General features: G+C 48.9%; 1 protein-coding gene across 1 annotated transcript in view; it reads right to left on the reverse strand.

Moving 5' to 3' along the window:
- LOC140404120 (lethal(3)malignant brain tumor-like protein 2) overlaps window positions 1–15,805 on the reverse strand; it is a 102,201-nt gene that overhangs the window by 16,614 nt on the left and 69,782 nt on the right. The window contains 3 exon segments of the mRNA XM_072492539.1: window positions 5,502–5,570; window positions 8,218–8,452; window positions 11,945–12,024. Coding sequence (XP_072348640.1) covers window positions 5,502–5,570; window positions 8,218–8,452; window positions 11,945–12,024 — 384 coding nt within the window.

The raw sequence follows: 15,805 nt of genomic DNA on the forward strand, positions 1-15,805 counted from the left end.
CCCCCCCCCCCCCCCGCCACCATCTGGCCTGGCCTTGCAAAATCCTACCAACTGTCCTGGATTGAGACAATTCACACCTCTTCAACCTGGGTTTACGCCTCTCTCTGGATCTGTAAAGACTTAATTACCTGCAAATGCTCGTATTCCAAGTATCGTCTTGCATCTTTGACTTTGTCTATATATACGTTTCTGGAACCTACCTCTTCATTCACCCGAGGAAGGAGCAGTGCTCCGAAAGCTAGTGATTCAAAACAAACCTGTTGGACTTTAACTTGGTGTTGTAAGACTTCTTACTGTGCTCACCCCAGTCCAACGCCGGCATCTCCACATCATCATTTAGGAAGGTGTTTTCTGCCATGTTTTGGAGGGAGTCACGTGGTGGAAAACTACCATTCATAACACAGCCAAACCAGTCGATTTCCTTATTATTTCATGGAATGCGCGCCTCTCTGGCTGGCTCAGCATGAAATGAAATGAAAACCGCTTATTGTCACAAGTAGGCTTCAAATGAAGTTACTGTGAAACGCCCCTAGTCGCCACATTCCGGCGCCTGTTCGGGGAGGCTGGTACGGGAATTGAACCGTGCTGCTGGCCTGCCTTGGCCTGCTTTCAAAGCCAGCGATTTAGCGCATTGTTGCCCATCCCCATGTTCAAATTGTCCTTTTCAAATTGGCAGGCACTAACCAGTGGGGTACCACAGGGATCGGTGTTGGGACCCCAGCTATTCACAATATATATTAATGATTTGGATGAGGGAACAAAATGTAACATCTCAAAGTTTGCAGATGATACCAAATTAGGTGGGAGGGTGAATTGTGACGAGGATGCAGGGATCCTACAGCATGATCTGGACAGGTTGGGCAAGTGGGCAAACCAATGGCAGATGCAGTATAATTTGGATAAGTGTGAGGTTATTCACTTTGGAAGCATAAACAGGAAGGCAGATTACTACCTGAATGATTGCAAATTGGGAGCGGGGAGTGTGCAGCGGGACCTGGGTGTCCTTGTGCACCATCCGCTGAAGGTAAGCATGCAGGTGCAGCAGGCGGTAAAGAAGCAAATGGTATGTTGGCCTTCATTGCGAGAGGTTTCGAGTACAGGAGCTGGGATGTGTTGCTGCAATTGTACAGGGCCTTGGCGAGGCCACACCTGGAGTATTGTGGGCAGTTTTGGTCTCCTTCTCTGAGGAAGGATGTTCTTGCTCTCGAGGGAGAGCAGCGAAGGTTTACCAGACTGATTCCAGGGATGGCGGGACTGTCATATGAGGAGAGATTGACGAGGTTAGGATTGTTCTCGCTGGAGTTCAGAAGAATGAGGGGGGATCTCATAGAGACTTATAAAATTCTAACAGGACTAGACAGGGTGGATGCAGGGAAGATGTTACCAATGATGGGTGTGTCCAGAACCAGGGGTCACAGCCTCAGGATTCAGGGTAAACCATTTCAGACAGAGATAAGGAGACATTTCTTCACCCAAAGAGTGGTGAGCCTGTGGAATTCATTACCACAGGAAGTAGTTGATGCTAAAACTGAATATATTCAAGAGGCGGCTGGATATAGCACTTGGGGAGAATGGGATCACAGGCTATGGGGAGAAAGCAGGATTAGGCAATTGAGTTGGATGATCAGCAATGATCGTGATGAATGGCGGAGCAGGCTCGAAGGGCCAAAAGGCCTCCTCCTGCTCCTATCTTCTATGTATCTATGTATCTGAGGGTCTGGAGTCACATGCAAGCCAGGCCGAGTAAGGACAGCAGATTTCCTTCCCTAAAGGACATTAGTGAATTTAGAAGCCAGCTATTTTCTATAAGTAAAAGTGATAGGTAAAAGATAGCTATTTAGCATTAAGCCCCTAGTATATTAAATACCCATTTTAAAACTCACTCATAACCTCAGGTCATTTCAAAACACATATTCAGCATGACGCAGCATAATTCATTTCAAGACAGAACAACATTAAGATACACAATTTAACAGAAACACAAAAACCATGATAAAGCAAACACTTTCACTAAGCTAATAAACACATTTCTCAAGACAGTGTCCAAGGACCGGGCAGGCTCCATGGCAACGGCACAGTAACCTAAAGGCGCTATTGCCCTTAGCAAGAATCCAGTTCAAGCAGCTCGCGATAACGGCACAGAATCGCATTCCAGAACACATACAAGAATTCATTTATGAAACAATTCAAGTTAATGTTGCACATTAAAGACAGACAACTAACCGTCAAATCAAATTTATTTGATTCGAACCCAAACCAATTAGGATTACATCGGGGTGTAGATAGATGGCTAAAGACAGATATGATTTAGTATATAAAACATACAGCGCAGAAGGAGGCCATTCGGCCCATCGAGTCTGCACCGATCCACTTAAACCTCACTTCCACCCTATCCCCGTAACCCAATAACCCCTCCTAATCTTTTTGGTCACCAAGGGCAATTTATCATGGTCAATCCACCTAACCTGGCCGTTGGAAAGTCGGAGGTTGAGGGGGGACCTGATTGAGGTCTACAAAATTATGAGAGGTATGGACAGGGTGGATAGCAACAAGCTTTTTCCAAGAGTGGGGGTGTCAATTACAAGGTGAGAGGGGGAATGTTTAAGGGAGATGTGCGTGGAAAGTTTTTTACGCAGAGGGTGGTGGGTGCCTGGAACACTTTGCCAGCGGAGGTGGTAGAGGCGGGAACGATAGTATCAGTTAAGATGCATCTAGACAGATATACGAACGGGCGGGGAACAGAGGGAAGTAGATCCTTGGAAAATAGGCGACAGGTTTAGATAAAGGATCTGGATCGGCGCAGGCTGGAGGGCCGAAGGGCCTGTTCCTGTGCTGTACTTTTCTTTGTTCTTGTCTTTGGACTGTGGGAGGAAACCGGAGCACCCGGAGGAAACCCACGCAGACACGGGGAGAACGTGCAGACTCCGCACAGACAGTGACCCAGCGAGGAATTGAACCTGGGACCCTGGCGCTGTGAAGCCACAGTGCTAACCACTGTGCTACCGTGCTGCCCCTGTGATAGATCGTACGGCCATTTTCCATTCATGAATCATCTACACTTTGATCTAACTTACTCCGTCTCTATTTTTCATATTTTCACTTTTCCACTCTGACACTTGACTCAAGCTGTTTTGCCGTAAGCAGGAAAATAGTTTCTGTATTATTTGACAGTTACATTGCCTGCAAACTGCTTCTCTTTGAGTCCTTTTGCCAGCATGACTTATGAGAGAACAAGACTTAAATGTTTCCCAATTGTAATCAACTAGAGTCAATAAAACAATTCTTATTTGCATCCGAGAAGTGTTAACTCAAACTTCACTGAGGTTTAGCGTTCGCAAGTGCCACTAGATGGGATTTTGCAACAATCGATGATAGTTTCATGCTTGCCATGACTGAAATACAGATTTATTAACTGAATTTAAACTCCACCAGCTGCCATGGTGGGATTTGAACCCACGTTCTCCCCGTGTCTGCGAGGGTTTCCTCCGGGTGCTCCGGTTTCCTCCCACAGCCCGAAGATGTGCGGGTTAGGTGGATTGGCCATGATTAATGCACGGGGTTACGGGGATAGGGCAGGCGATTGGCCATGATTAATGCACGGGGTTACGGGGATAGGGCGGGCGATTGGCCATGATTAATGCACGGGGTTACGGGGATAGGGCGGGCGATTGCCCGTGATTAATGCACGGGGTTACGGGGATAGGGCGGGCGATTGCCCGTGATTAATGCACGGGGTTACGGGGATAGGGCGGGCGATTGGCCGTGATTAATGCACGGGGTTACGGGGATAGGGCGGGCGATTGGCTGTGATTAATGCACGGGGTTACAGGGATAGGGCGGGCGATTGGCCGTGATTAATGCACGGGGTTACGGGGATAGGGCGGGCCTGCAGACCCGTTGGGCTGAATGGCCTCTTTTTGCACTGAAGTGATTCTATTGATTGTATGCAGAAGACAACGTTGAACAACATTTCCACTGAAGACCAATGAAACACTTTGCAAAATAACATGTACAGACAGGATGAGTACCGACCCAAGATCATGACTTCTTTTAAAATATTAATTCTTGGGATTTCTAAGAGTAGGGTCCCGTGAATAGCACACCTGCAGACTAGCAAGACACCTGACCTGCCGACCTAATCCCATTGGCCAGCACTTGGCCCACAGCCTGGAATGTTGTGACGTGCTGAGAGCTCACCCAGGTATTTTTTTTTTTTAAAGGATGTGAGGGGACCTGCCTCTACCCCCCTCCCAGGCACTGTAAATTCTATGATTCTTTGAACAGTCAAGAAAGCCCAACAACGTCTCTACTTCCTACGGAAGCTAAAGAAATTCGGCATGTCTGCATCGACTCTCACAAACATCGACAAATGTGCGATAGAGAGCGTCCTATCCGGCTGCATCACAGCTTGGCAACTGCTCGGCCCAAGATCACAAGAAATTGCAGAGTGTGGTGAACTAAGCCCAACGCATCGCACAAGCTTGCCACCCTCACAGGAAGGTAGACAGCATTGTCAAGAGACCCCTCCCACCCAGGTATTGCCCTCTTCCAGACCCTTCCATCAGGCAGAAGATACAGAAGTCTGAAGACCCGCACATCCAGGCATAGGAACAGCTTCTTCCCCACAGCTACAAGACTCCTCAACGACTCCCCCTCGGACTGATCTGTTCCCTGTAAGAACACTATTCACGATGCCCTGTGCTGCTCTTGCTCATGTATTTGCTTTGTTTGGCCCCTTGTTCTGCACTGCAACCAATCACTATTTGTCGGTGTACTTTGTTGACTATTCTTTTTGTCTACTATGCATATACTGTGTACGTTTTTAAAGCAGACCAAGGCAGGCCAGCAGCACGGTTCAATTCCCGTACCAGCCTCCCCGAACAGGTGCCGGAATGTGGCGACTAGGGGCTTTACACAGTAACTTCATTGAAGCCAACTTGTGACAATAAGCGATTTTCATTTTCATTTCATTTTAAAATGAGCTTCTTCCCCGCTGTTACCAGACTCCTAAATGACCCTCTTATGGACTGACCTCATTAACATCAGCACCCGTGTGCTTCTCCCGATGCCGGTGCTGATGTAGTTACATTGTGCACCTTGTGTTGCCCTATTATGTATTTTCTTTTCTTTTAATGATCTGTTGAGCTGCTCGCAGAAAAATATTTTTCACTGTACCTCGGTACACGTGACAATAAACAAAATCCAATCCAATCCAATGTGACAATCAATCAATAAATCAACCATGAGGGACCTTGTCAACGGCCTTACAGACGTATAACACCCAGGTTCCTCTACTCCTGCACCCCTAAAAGAATTTTACCCCTTACTTTGAATTGTCTCTCCATGTTCTTCCTACCAAAATGCATCACCTCGCGCTTCTCCGCATTGAACTTCATCCGCCACCTCTTAGCCCACTCCACCAACTTGCCTATGTCCTTTTGAAGTTCTACACTGTCCTCTTCATAGTTTACAATACCTCCAAGTTTTATGTTTGGACTTACTTTTCTTCCCATAAGGCATCCTCTTTATCTTAGTGGTTTCCATCAGTTTGGTGACAGGCTTTTCGGAAGCTGTGGAAAAGAAAACGATTGACAGATTATGATAAACACCCACTTGGATGGGAGCGGACAACATCAACAAACTACAAGACGAGATCTAAAATTCCTCTGCTCATTTTTCTCCCCCCTCTATTCTTCCACGGGGTGTGGGCGTTGCCGGCTCGGCCAGCATTTGTTGCCCATCCCTAATTGCCTTTGAACTGCATGACTTGCTCGGCCATTCCAGAGGACATTTTAAGAGTCAACCACATTGCTGTGGGTCTGGAGTCACATGTAGGCCAGACCGGGTAAGGACGGCAGATTTCCTTCCCTAATAAAAGGACATTAGTGAACCAGGTGGGTTTTACAACAATCGATGGTAGTTCCATGGTCAGCATTACCGAGACTAGTTTTCAATTCCAGATTTATTAACCAAATTTAAATTCCACCAGCTGCCATAGTGGGGATTTGAACCGACGTACCCCCCCGGGCATTGGTTAGGCCTCTGGGTATTACCAGTATACTGGGTATTACCACTGGTGTACAGCAAAGTAAAGTCGCCACAGTCCCAAATGACCATAGGCCGATTCTCCCTTTGAGAGGGAGAGCTGACTGGTGGTGATTTAACCGGAGGATCACCACACCTCAGACGAGGGGCGAGGTTGAGAAGAGAATAACCTCCGTCAGTCCGGAGATTGAACGCAAAATGCTGGCCTCACTCTGCATCACGACCAGCCGACCCAGTCAACTGAGCTGGACCAGTCAATGGAGCAATGCTCCTCAGTGCAGTCTACCCTCTGGGACACTTCCCCAAGCTATATTCCTGGTCTTCCCACAAAAGTGGAACAGGATGATGGGCTCGTTGGTGGAGCTGTCCGATTAATCCCAGTCCCCAGTCCGTTACCTCTAGCCCCGTATTTTCATTTTCCTTCAAAGATATTTATCTAACTATGCAGGGCAGCACGGTAGCATGGTGGTTAGCACAATTGCTTCACAGCTCCAGGGTCCCAAGTTCGATTCCCGCTTGGGTCACTGTCTGTGCGGAGTCTGCACGTTCTCCCCGTGTGCGCGTGGGTTTCCTCCGGGTGCTCCGGTTTCCTCCCACAGTCCAAAGATGTGCAGGGTAGGTGGATTGGCCATGATAAATTACCCTTCGTGTCCAAAATTGCCCTTAGTGTTGGGTGGGGTTACTGGGTTATGGGGATAGGGTGGAGGTGTGCGGTTGGGTAGGGTGCTCTTTCAGAGAGCCGGTGCAGACTTGATGGGCCGAATGGCCTCCTTCTGCACTGTAAATTCTAAGAATAACTATGAACTTTCTCTTTTTGCTGAATCTGCGTCCACTGCCCTTTCAGAAGTGCGCCCAGATCACAACTTGCACAAACGTTTATTCTCGGCTGCCCTCAAGTGCTTTCATCGATCACCTTAAACCGTATCTTCCGGCTCCCAAACGGTCCGCCACTGGAGACAATTTCTCCTGATTCACTCTTCAAATCTCATCATAGCATTGAACAGCTCAATTAAACCTTCTCTCAACCATCTCTGTTCCAAGGAGAAGGATGCCAACTTTACCCGCAAGGTCTTCATCCCCGTTACCTTCTCATCTGCTGCCTCTCCAAGGCCTCGACATCAACGTCCCTCAGTGCGGTGCCCACAATCACAGAATCCCTCCAGTGCAGAAGGAGGCCATTTGGCCCATCGAGTCTGCACCGACCCTCTGAAAGGGGCACCCCACCTCGGGCCAGGCCCCCCCGCCCTATCCCTGTAACCCCACCTACCCTTTTGGATGTTAAGGGAGAATTTGTCCCAGGACACCACGGTGACTTCCCACTGCACCATCAGTGTCGTGGGGCCTTTTAACTCCCGCAGAGCGGACAAGGCCTCAGTTTAACGTCTTGGTCGGAAGGCGGTGCACAATTCCTTCAGTATTGCACCGGATGTCAACCTAGATTTTGCCCTTGAATCCCGAGGGTGGGACCTGAATGCACAATGCCCGAAGGGGCGAGGGTGGCTGCACCTGAGTCACAACTGGGAAAGCTGAAGATTCACTGGCAACATTTAGGCAGATTAACAATGAAACCATGTCAATGAGTCATGTGGCGCTAAATACAATTAATTTATAACCTATCCTACAATCCCTACAGTGGAGAAGGAGGCCATTCAGCCCATCGAGTCTGCACTGGCCCTCTGAACGATCACCCCACCCAGGCCCAATCCCCCTGCCCTATCCCAGTAAACCCACCTATCCTTTTGGACACTAATGGGCAATTTATCACGGCCAATCCACCTAACCTTTGGGCTGTGGGAGGAAACCAGAGCACCCGGGAGGAAACTCACGCAGACACGGGGAGAACGTGCAAATTCCACACAGTCGCCCAAGGCCGGAATGGAACCCGGATCCCTGGCGGCCGTGCTGTCCAAGTTAAATTAATAAAATTGAAGACGCTTTGTTCTTGGCTGAATGGGAGAGCAGCGGTTAGGGGCTGGTTTAGCACAGGGCTAAATCGCTGGCTTTGAAAGCAGACCAAGGCAGGCCAGCAGCACGGTTCGATTCTCGTACCGGCCTCCCCGAACAGGCGCCGGAATGTGGCGACTAGGGGCTTTTCACAGCAACCTCATTTGAAGCCTACTTGTGATAATAAGCGATTTTCATTTCATTTCAGTTCAACCTTTTGAAACTTACCTGGAGCTACAGGCATTTGGAGTTGATAGCCCGTCAGCTCACACCAGCCCACGGGGTACACATCTGGCGACTCGCAGTCCACCCACTGATCATATTCATCGTCCCACCCGTCGAAATGGATCCGCAACAGACGGTTCACCACGCGCGTCACCGTGGCAACGCAGATGAGGCGAGGCTCCATCAGGTCCACCGCCTCGAGTTTCATTCCCGGTTCGAATCCGTGGTACGGAATATCCTGGGAAACGAGGGGAGAAACAGAGCTGATATCGCAGGCCCCTCCACATTCTGGAACGGGGGTTAACCCTCTGCTCCGGCCGACCGCGACAATGCGGCACACCGAGCCGGTCCAATCACGGCAGTCTGGCCGTTCTAAAATCTTCATTTCCAACCATTTTCTCCACAACCGTTACCGTTTCTACTCAAAGTGCTCTGATCCTGGAGTCCCTCCCTAACAGCACTGTGGGGGTACCTACAGCACAGGGGCTACAACGGCAAGAAGGCGGTTCACCCGCCACCCTCTCAATGGTAATTAGGGATGGGAACAATAAATGAAGCCCACCATTCCATGAGTGGAACAACCTGAAGATAATTAGCACATTAGTGAAAATTTCATTCAGAATCAGCCAACAATTAACCCCCTTATTTGTGAAGAATGGATTACAGTCCCACAATATCATAGACTCTCTACAGTGCAGAAGGAGGCCATTTGGCCCTTCGAGTCTGCACCAACCCCTCGAACGAGCACTCTACCCATGCCCACTCCCCCATATCCCAGTAACCCCATAATCTAACCTGCACATCCATGGACACCAAGGGCAATTTAGCCTGGCCAATCCACCCAACATGCATAACTTTGGACTGTGGGAGGAAACCGGAGCACCCGGAGGAATCCCACACAGACACGGGGAGAACGTGAAAACTCCACACAGACAGTGACCCAGGCCGGAATTGAACCCGGGTCCCTGGAGCTGTGAGGCAGCAGTGCTAACCACTGTGCCACCGTGTCGCCCAGTAAACGGTCAACAGTAGTAGTCTGTAACATCATAGAAGGGCGAGGCACATACTTGTGACCTGGATGCTTAGGCAATTAAATTGTTAAACCAATTACATTGGGTAACCAATCGCATTATTAATGACAGGTGACGATCACTGGCGTAACTTTTTTTTTTAAAGCGTATAAATGGACACAGCTGGAACAGTTGGGTGGGGGTGGGGTTGCGGGGAACCATAAGGAGCTTGTAACTCTGCCGAGCCTTTGAAGAATAAACTTGCTGAAGGTAAACGACCAGTTGTTGTATTAGTCCTCCGCCATGTACGGTTATTGATCTGAACCACCCCAATAACATATCATCCCGTCTTTTCCCACCTATATCCTTGACTTTTCCAATGCTCTTCATCACTAACAGTTTGCTGGCCCTAATAATCTCCTTTTCACTGTTGTAAAATGGTGTGTTGTTAGGTAGGTCTGATAAAGAGGTGCTGAGCCTTGTATAACTTCTATTTGTTTCTTGTAATTATACACTGTACAAGGTCTAAGCTAGGAGCTGTCTCCATGCTTGCCTCTACGCACGTCTCTGTCCAGTGCAAGACTCCACTCCAGACTCGGGTCAGGTGTTCCTTTACATCACGGCATGGGCGTTACTGTACCCAATCCCACGTTAACCTTTACTACATTCCCATATCTCTCTACACCTCCATTCGCCCACCAGGATTTTCTGGGAGCTCTCTGCCCCTTCCTTGAACCGTGGCCCAACCAATTACCACCATCCTCCGCCGGGGCTGAACTGGTTTCAAATTGGACAACTTCCCCTTCATGTCCTCCACATGAACGGCGTTGGCATGGGTACCCACACGGATCCTGGCTATACTGGTCTTGATGAGATGCGTGGAACTTCCTTTTTTTCACTGCTACCTGGGCCTCCCTCCCTCAACTCTTTTTCGGGCAAGTTGGTGGTTGCCTTGGCGTCGCCCTCCAGCTCTTCCCTCACACTGGAAAACGTCATCAACTTGGCTTCTAATTTTCACCCCTCTCGTCTTCTCTGCCCTTTCTTGACTTTCATCTCAACTTCTGGTGACAGGTCATTGACCAATATTCATTAGAACATTGCTGACTCCATCATTGACGACACTTCCACACACCCAGCTTCCTGTACTGTAAGGCCTCTATTCCATTCTCCCACTTTCTCCCGTCACATCGGTCTGAACGATGAAACCTTCCAAAACCCGTGCTTCCGATAGGTCATCCTTTCTCCCTAACAGCGGATTCCCCCCACAGCATGGTTGGCCGAGTTCTCCGCCATGTCCGATCTATTGCACGCACTTTTGCTCTTCCCCCTTCCTCCCAGAAACACAATGGCGTCACTCTCGCCCTCGTCTTTCCCATCAGCCCCCACATTCAACGCACCAAACTTCGCCCATTTCTGCCACCTCTGGTGTGATGTCACCACCAATCAAATCTTTCCCCCACGTCCCCTTTCAGCATTCCGAATGGGTTCATCCTTCCGCAGTGTCCTGTTTCACTCCTCCGTCAACCCAACACCCACCTTCTCCCTTTCCTGCAACATCTCCCCTTTAACCTCTCCCCTTCACACTGCCCGAGGCCCCAAATACCCCTTCAAGGTGAAGCAGTGACTGACCTGAACTTTCAATTTAGTCTACTTCATTCGGTGCTAACAATGTGGTCTCCTCTACATTAAGAAGTCTGACAACATCAGGTTAAAGTCCAACAGGTTTGTTTCAAATCACTAGCTTTCGGAGCGCTGCTCCTTCCTCAGGTGAATCAAGGCAGGAGCAGCGCTCCAAAAGCTAGTGTTTGAAACAAACCTGTTGGACTTTAACCTGGTGTTGTGAGACTTCTTAATGTGCTCACCCCAGTCCAACGCCGGCATCTCCACATGATCCTCTACATGAGGAAGAGGAAGTGGAGACAGGACACTTTTGTGGAACCTCCGTCCAGTCTGCAACCCAGGGCTTCTAGTCACCTGTCATTTTAATTCTCCGCCTTTCTCTCACTCGGACGTTCCGGTCCTCGGCTTGCTGTAGCGCCCCCCAATGAAGCTCAATGTAAGCTCGGGGGACAGCACTTCATCTTTCAACTGGGTACTTTCTAGTCTTCTGAGCTCAACATGAAGTTAGAGTCATCAAGGTCTACAGCACAGAAAAGGCCATTCAGCCCATCGCGTGGGCGCCGGTCAAAAACAACCCTCTTACTATTCTAATCCCATTTTGGAACACATGGCCAAACAGGGAACATGGAACACAGGGCGTGGTCTGCCCTGACATCTCAGGTGCACGTCGAAATACTTCTTAAATGTTATGACAGGTTTTTGGTGAAGTGTACCCCGAGGAATTTGAAGCTGTTAACCATCTGGGTTAACCATTCAGGGCTGGTTTAGCACAGGGCTAAATAGCTGGCTTTTAAAGCAGACCAAGGCAGGCCAGCAGCACGGTTCTATTCCCGTACCAGCCTCCCCGAACAGGGGCCGGAATGTGGCGACTAGGGGCTTTTCACAGTAACTTCATTTGAAGCCTACTTGTGACAATAAGCGATTTTCATTTCATTTCAGTGATTCCTGCCGGTGTGGTGTTGGGGGTACATGGAGTCCGATTCAGACTCGGTATCGATGGGACAGATAGACAGAGAGAACTCTCTAAATAGGTCTTCATGGGTCCTCCATACCCGGGGGTCACTGCGTGTACAAACATGGAGGAAAAGATGGTTACTCACCCTGATTAACAGGCTTGCAGGAGCCGTCATGGTTCCAGTCTCTATTAAATACTCATCCCAGTCAAAGCACTTCTCCCAACCTGAAACCAGAAAAGAGGTGATCATGAGAAAGGACCAACGTTCGGACCATACAGCAAACCTGGCTTGGGGGATCATGAGGTATGATGGAGGCACCTGAACAAGGTCCTCATTTACAACATTTAAATATAACAACGTCCCTTCAGGGATTCTCTACTCTGAGCAGCAGGATTCCGTAGCCCAAATTGAAGAGGTAATTGAAAACAGTAACCGGAGGAGGCTATTCAGCCCCTCCATCCTGTTATCCCATCACATAGGATGTATTGCACAGAAACAGGCCATTCGCCCCAATCAGCTCCTGCTGGTATTTATATTGAACCTTGTACCCAGCAAAGGAGCACTCTCCCTCCCCGCCAGAGAGTAAGGGCTCGGTTTGGGCCTTGTACCCAGCAAAGGAGCACTCTCCCTCCCCGCCAGAGAGTAAGGGGCTCGGTTTGGGCCTTGTACCCGACAAAGGAGCTCCCTCTGCCCGCCAGAGAGTAAGGGCTCGGTTTGGGCCTTGTACCTGACAAAGGAGCTCCCTCTGCCCGCCAGAGAGTAAGGGGCTCGGTTTGGGCCTTGTACCTAACAAAGGAGCTCCCTCTGCCCGCCAGAGAGTAAGGGGCTCGGTTTGGGCCTTGTACCCGACGATGGAGCTCCCTTTGCCCGCCAGAGTAAGGGGCTCGGTTTGGGCCTTGTACCCGACAAAGGAGCTCCCTCTGCCCGCCAGAGTGTAAGGTGCTCGGTTTGGGCCTTGTACCCGACAAAGGAGCTCCCTCTGCCCTCCAGTGAGTAAGGGGCTCGGTTTGGGCCTTGTAGTCAGCAAAGGAGCTCCCTCTGCCCGCCAGAGAGTAAGGGGCTCGGTTTGGGCCTTGTACCCAGCAAAGGAGCTCCCTCTGCCCGCCAGCGAGTAAGGGGCTCGGTTTGGCCTTGTACTCGATTTCCTGCTGGACACTACTCCCAGCAAATTGCGGCCAATTTGTTTCTTGGGCCAATTCAGAGGCTATTTAACAACCAACCATATTGCTGTAGATCTGGAGTCACATGTAGGACAGCCTGGGTACGGATGTCCTTAACGGGTGAGTGAACCAGATATTTTTTACAATAATCGGTAGTGTTTTCAACATTACACTTTAAATTATGATTTTTTTTTTTAAATGGCCCATGCCAGAGTGCTAAAAGAGATGGCTAGGGAAATTGCAAATGCACTAGTGCTAATTTACCAAAATTCACTAGACTCTGGGGTGGTCCCGGCGGATTGGAAATTAGCAAACGTGACACCACTGTTTAAAAAAGGAGGTAGGCAGAAAGCGGGTAATTATAGACCAGTGAGCTTAACCTCGGTAGTGGGGAAGATGCTGGTGTCATGATATTCAAACACACACATCATGATAGACACACCAACAGACAAATCAGAACACACAACACCACAACCAATGACAGAAAGATATAAAAGCACAGACACGACACCTGGTGGACAGTATTAGCTGGAGACGAGGACAAGGACAGACCTGCTACACGACACACTCAGGGAGACAGCACGTGCAGAGTATCCAGAACGAACTGTATATAAGAGTTAAAATAAAATAGAGTTGTCCCACATACAACTGTGTTGGCTCATCTGTGCACCAGAGCACCCAACACCACAGCTGGAATCTATCATCAAGGAAGAAATAGTGAGGCATCTGGATGGAAATTGTCTCATTGGGCAGACGCAGCATGAGTTCATAAAGGGCAGGTCGTGCCTAATTAATTTAGTGGAATTTTTTGAGGACATTACCAGTGCGGTAGATAACGGGGAGCCAATGGATGTGGTATATCTGGATTTCCAGAAAGCCTTTGACAAGGTGCCACACAAAAGGTTGCTGCATAAGATAAAGATGCATGGCATTAAGGGGAAAGTAGTAGCATGGATAGAGGATTGGTTAATTAATAGAAAGCAAAGAGTGGGGATTAATGAGGTGTTTCTCTGGTTGGCAATCAGTAGCTAGTGGTGTCCCTCAGGGATCAGCGTTGGGCCCACAATTGTTCACAATTTACATAGATGATTTGGAGTTGGGGACCAAGGGCAATGTGTCCAAGACGACACTAAGATGAGTGGTAAAGCAAAAAGTGCAGAGGATACTGGAAGTCTGCAGAGGGATTTGGATAGGCTAAGTGAATGGGCTAGGGTCTGGCAGGTGGAATACAATGTTGACAAATGTGATGTTATCCATTTTGGTTGGAATAACAGCAAAAGGGATTATCTAAATGATAAAATATTAAAAATGCTGCTGTGCAGAGAGGCCTGGGTGTGCTCGTGCAACAATCGCAAAAAGTTGATTTACAGGTGCAACAGGTGATTAAGAAGGCAAATGGAGTTTTGTCCTTCATTGCTAGAGGGATGTAGTTTAAGAGTAGGGAGGTTCTGCTGCAATTGTATAAGGTGTTAATGAGGCCACACCTGGAGTATTGTGTTCAGTTTTGGTCTCCTTATTTGAGAAAGGACGTACTGGCACTGGAGGGTGTGCAGAGGAGATTCACTAGGTTAATCCCAGAGCTGATGGGGTTGGATTATGATGAGAGGTTGAGTAGACTGGGACTGTACTCGTTGGAATTTAGAAGGATGAGGGGGGATCTTATAGAAACATATAAAATTATGAAGGGAATAGATAGGATAGATGCGGGCAGGTTGTTTCCACTGGCGGGTGAAAGCAGAACTAGGGGGCATAGCCTCAAAATAAGGGGAGGTAGATTTAGGACCGAGTTTAGGAGGAACTTCTTCACCCAAAGGGTTGTGAATCTATGGAATGCTTTGCCCAGTGAAGCAGTAGAGGCTCCTTCATTAAATGTTTTTAAGATAAAGATAGATCGTTTTTTGAAGGATAAAGGGATTAAGGGTTATGGTGTTCGGGCTGGAAAGTGGAGCTGAGTCCACAAAAGATCAGCCATGATCTCATTGAATGGTGGAGCAGGCTCGAGGGGCCAGATGGCCGACTCCTGCTCCTAGTTCTTATGTTCTAAATTCTACCCTCTGCCATGGTGGGATTCGAACCGAGGTCCCCAGAGCATTTCCCTGGGTCTCTGGATTACTAGTCCAGTGGCAATACCTCTACGCCATCAGCTCCCCTCATGGTTGATCGGTGTTCTGACGTCCATCCACCCCAACTTGGCTCCAAATCCCTCAACACCCTCGGCGAGCAAAAAAATGACTCAGATTAAAATTATTTATTCAGCTAGCATTTACTGTTTTTCCTCTTCCGGAGAGTATTCCACACATCTAGCATTCTTTTCTAACCTTTCTCTTGACAATGCTTAATGGTTATGTCCCCTCGTCTCATAGAATCATAGAATTTACAGTGCGGAAGGAGGCCATTCGGCCCATCGGGTCTGCACCGGCCCTTGGAAAGAGCCCCCTGCGAAGCCCACACCATCTCCATAACCCAGTAACTCCACTTCACCTTTTTGGACACTTAAGGGCAATTTAGCACGGCCAGTCCACCTAACCCGCACATCTTTGGACTGTGGGAGGAAACCGGAGCACCCGGAGGAAACCCACGCAGACACGGGGAGAACGCGCAGACTCCGCACAGTCACCCGAGGCTGGAATCGAAACTGGGACCCTGGAGCTGCAAAGCAACTGTGCTAACCACCGTGCCGCCCCCAAAATCACCTATCTCCATCACCTAGCGATCCCTTTTGAAATTGTAAAGGCTTCATCAAATTACCTCTCACCCATCTATTCGCGAATTTTCTTGACAGTAAAGCAACTGGACCGATTCAGTGACCATGGAGGGGCTAGCATCCCCTCCCCCCATCCGGCGC

Source organism: Scyliorhinus torazame, chromosome 29, assembly GCF_047496885.1.
Source record: "Scyliorhinus torazame isolate Kashiwa2021f chromosome 29, sScyTor2.1, whole genome shotgun sequence".
Taxonomy (NCBI): domain Eukaryota; kingdom Metazoa; phylum Chordata; class Chondrichthyes; order Carcharhiniformes; family Scyliorhinidae; genus Scyliorhinus; species Scyliorhinus torazame.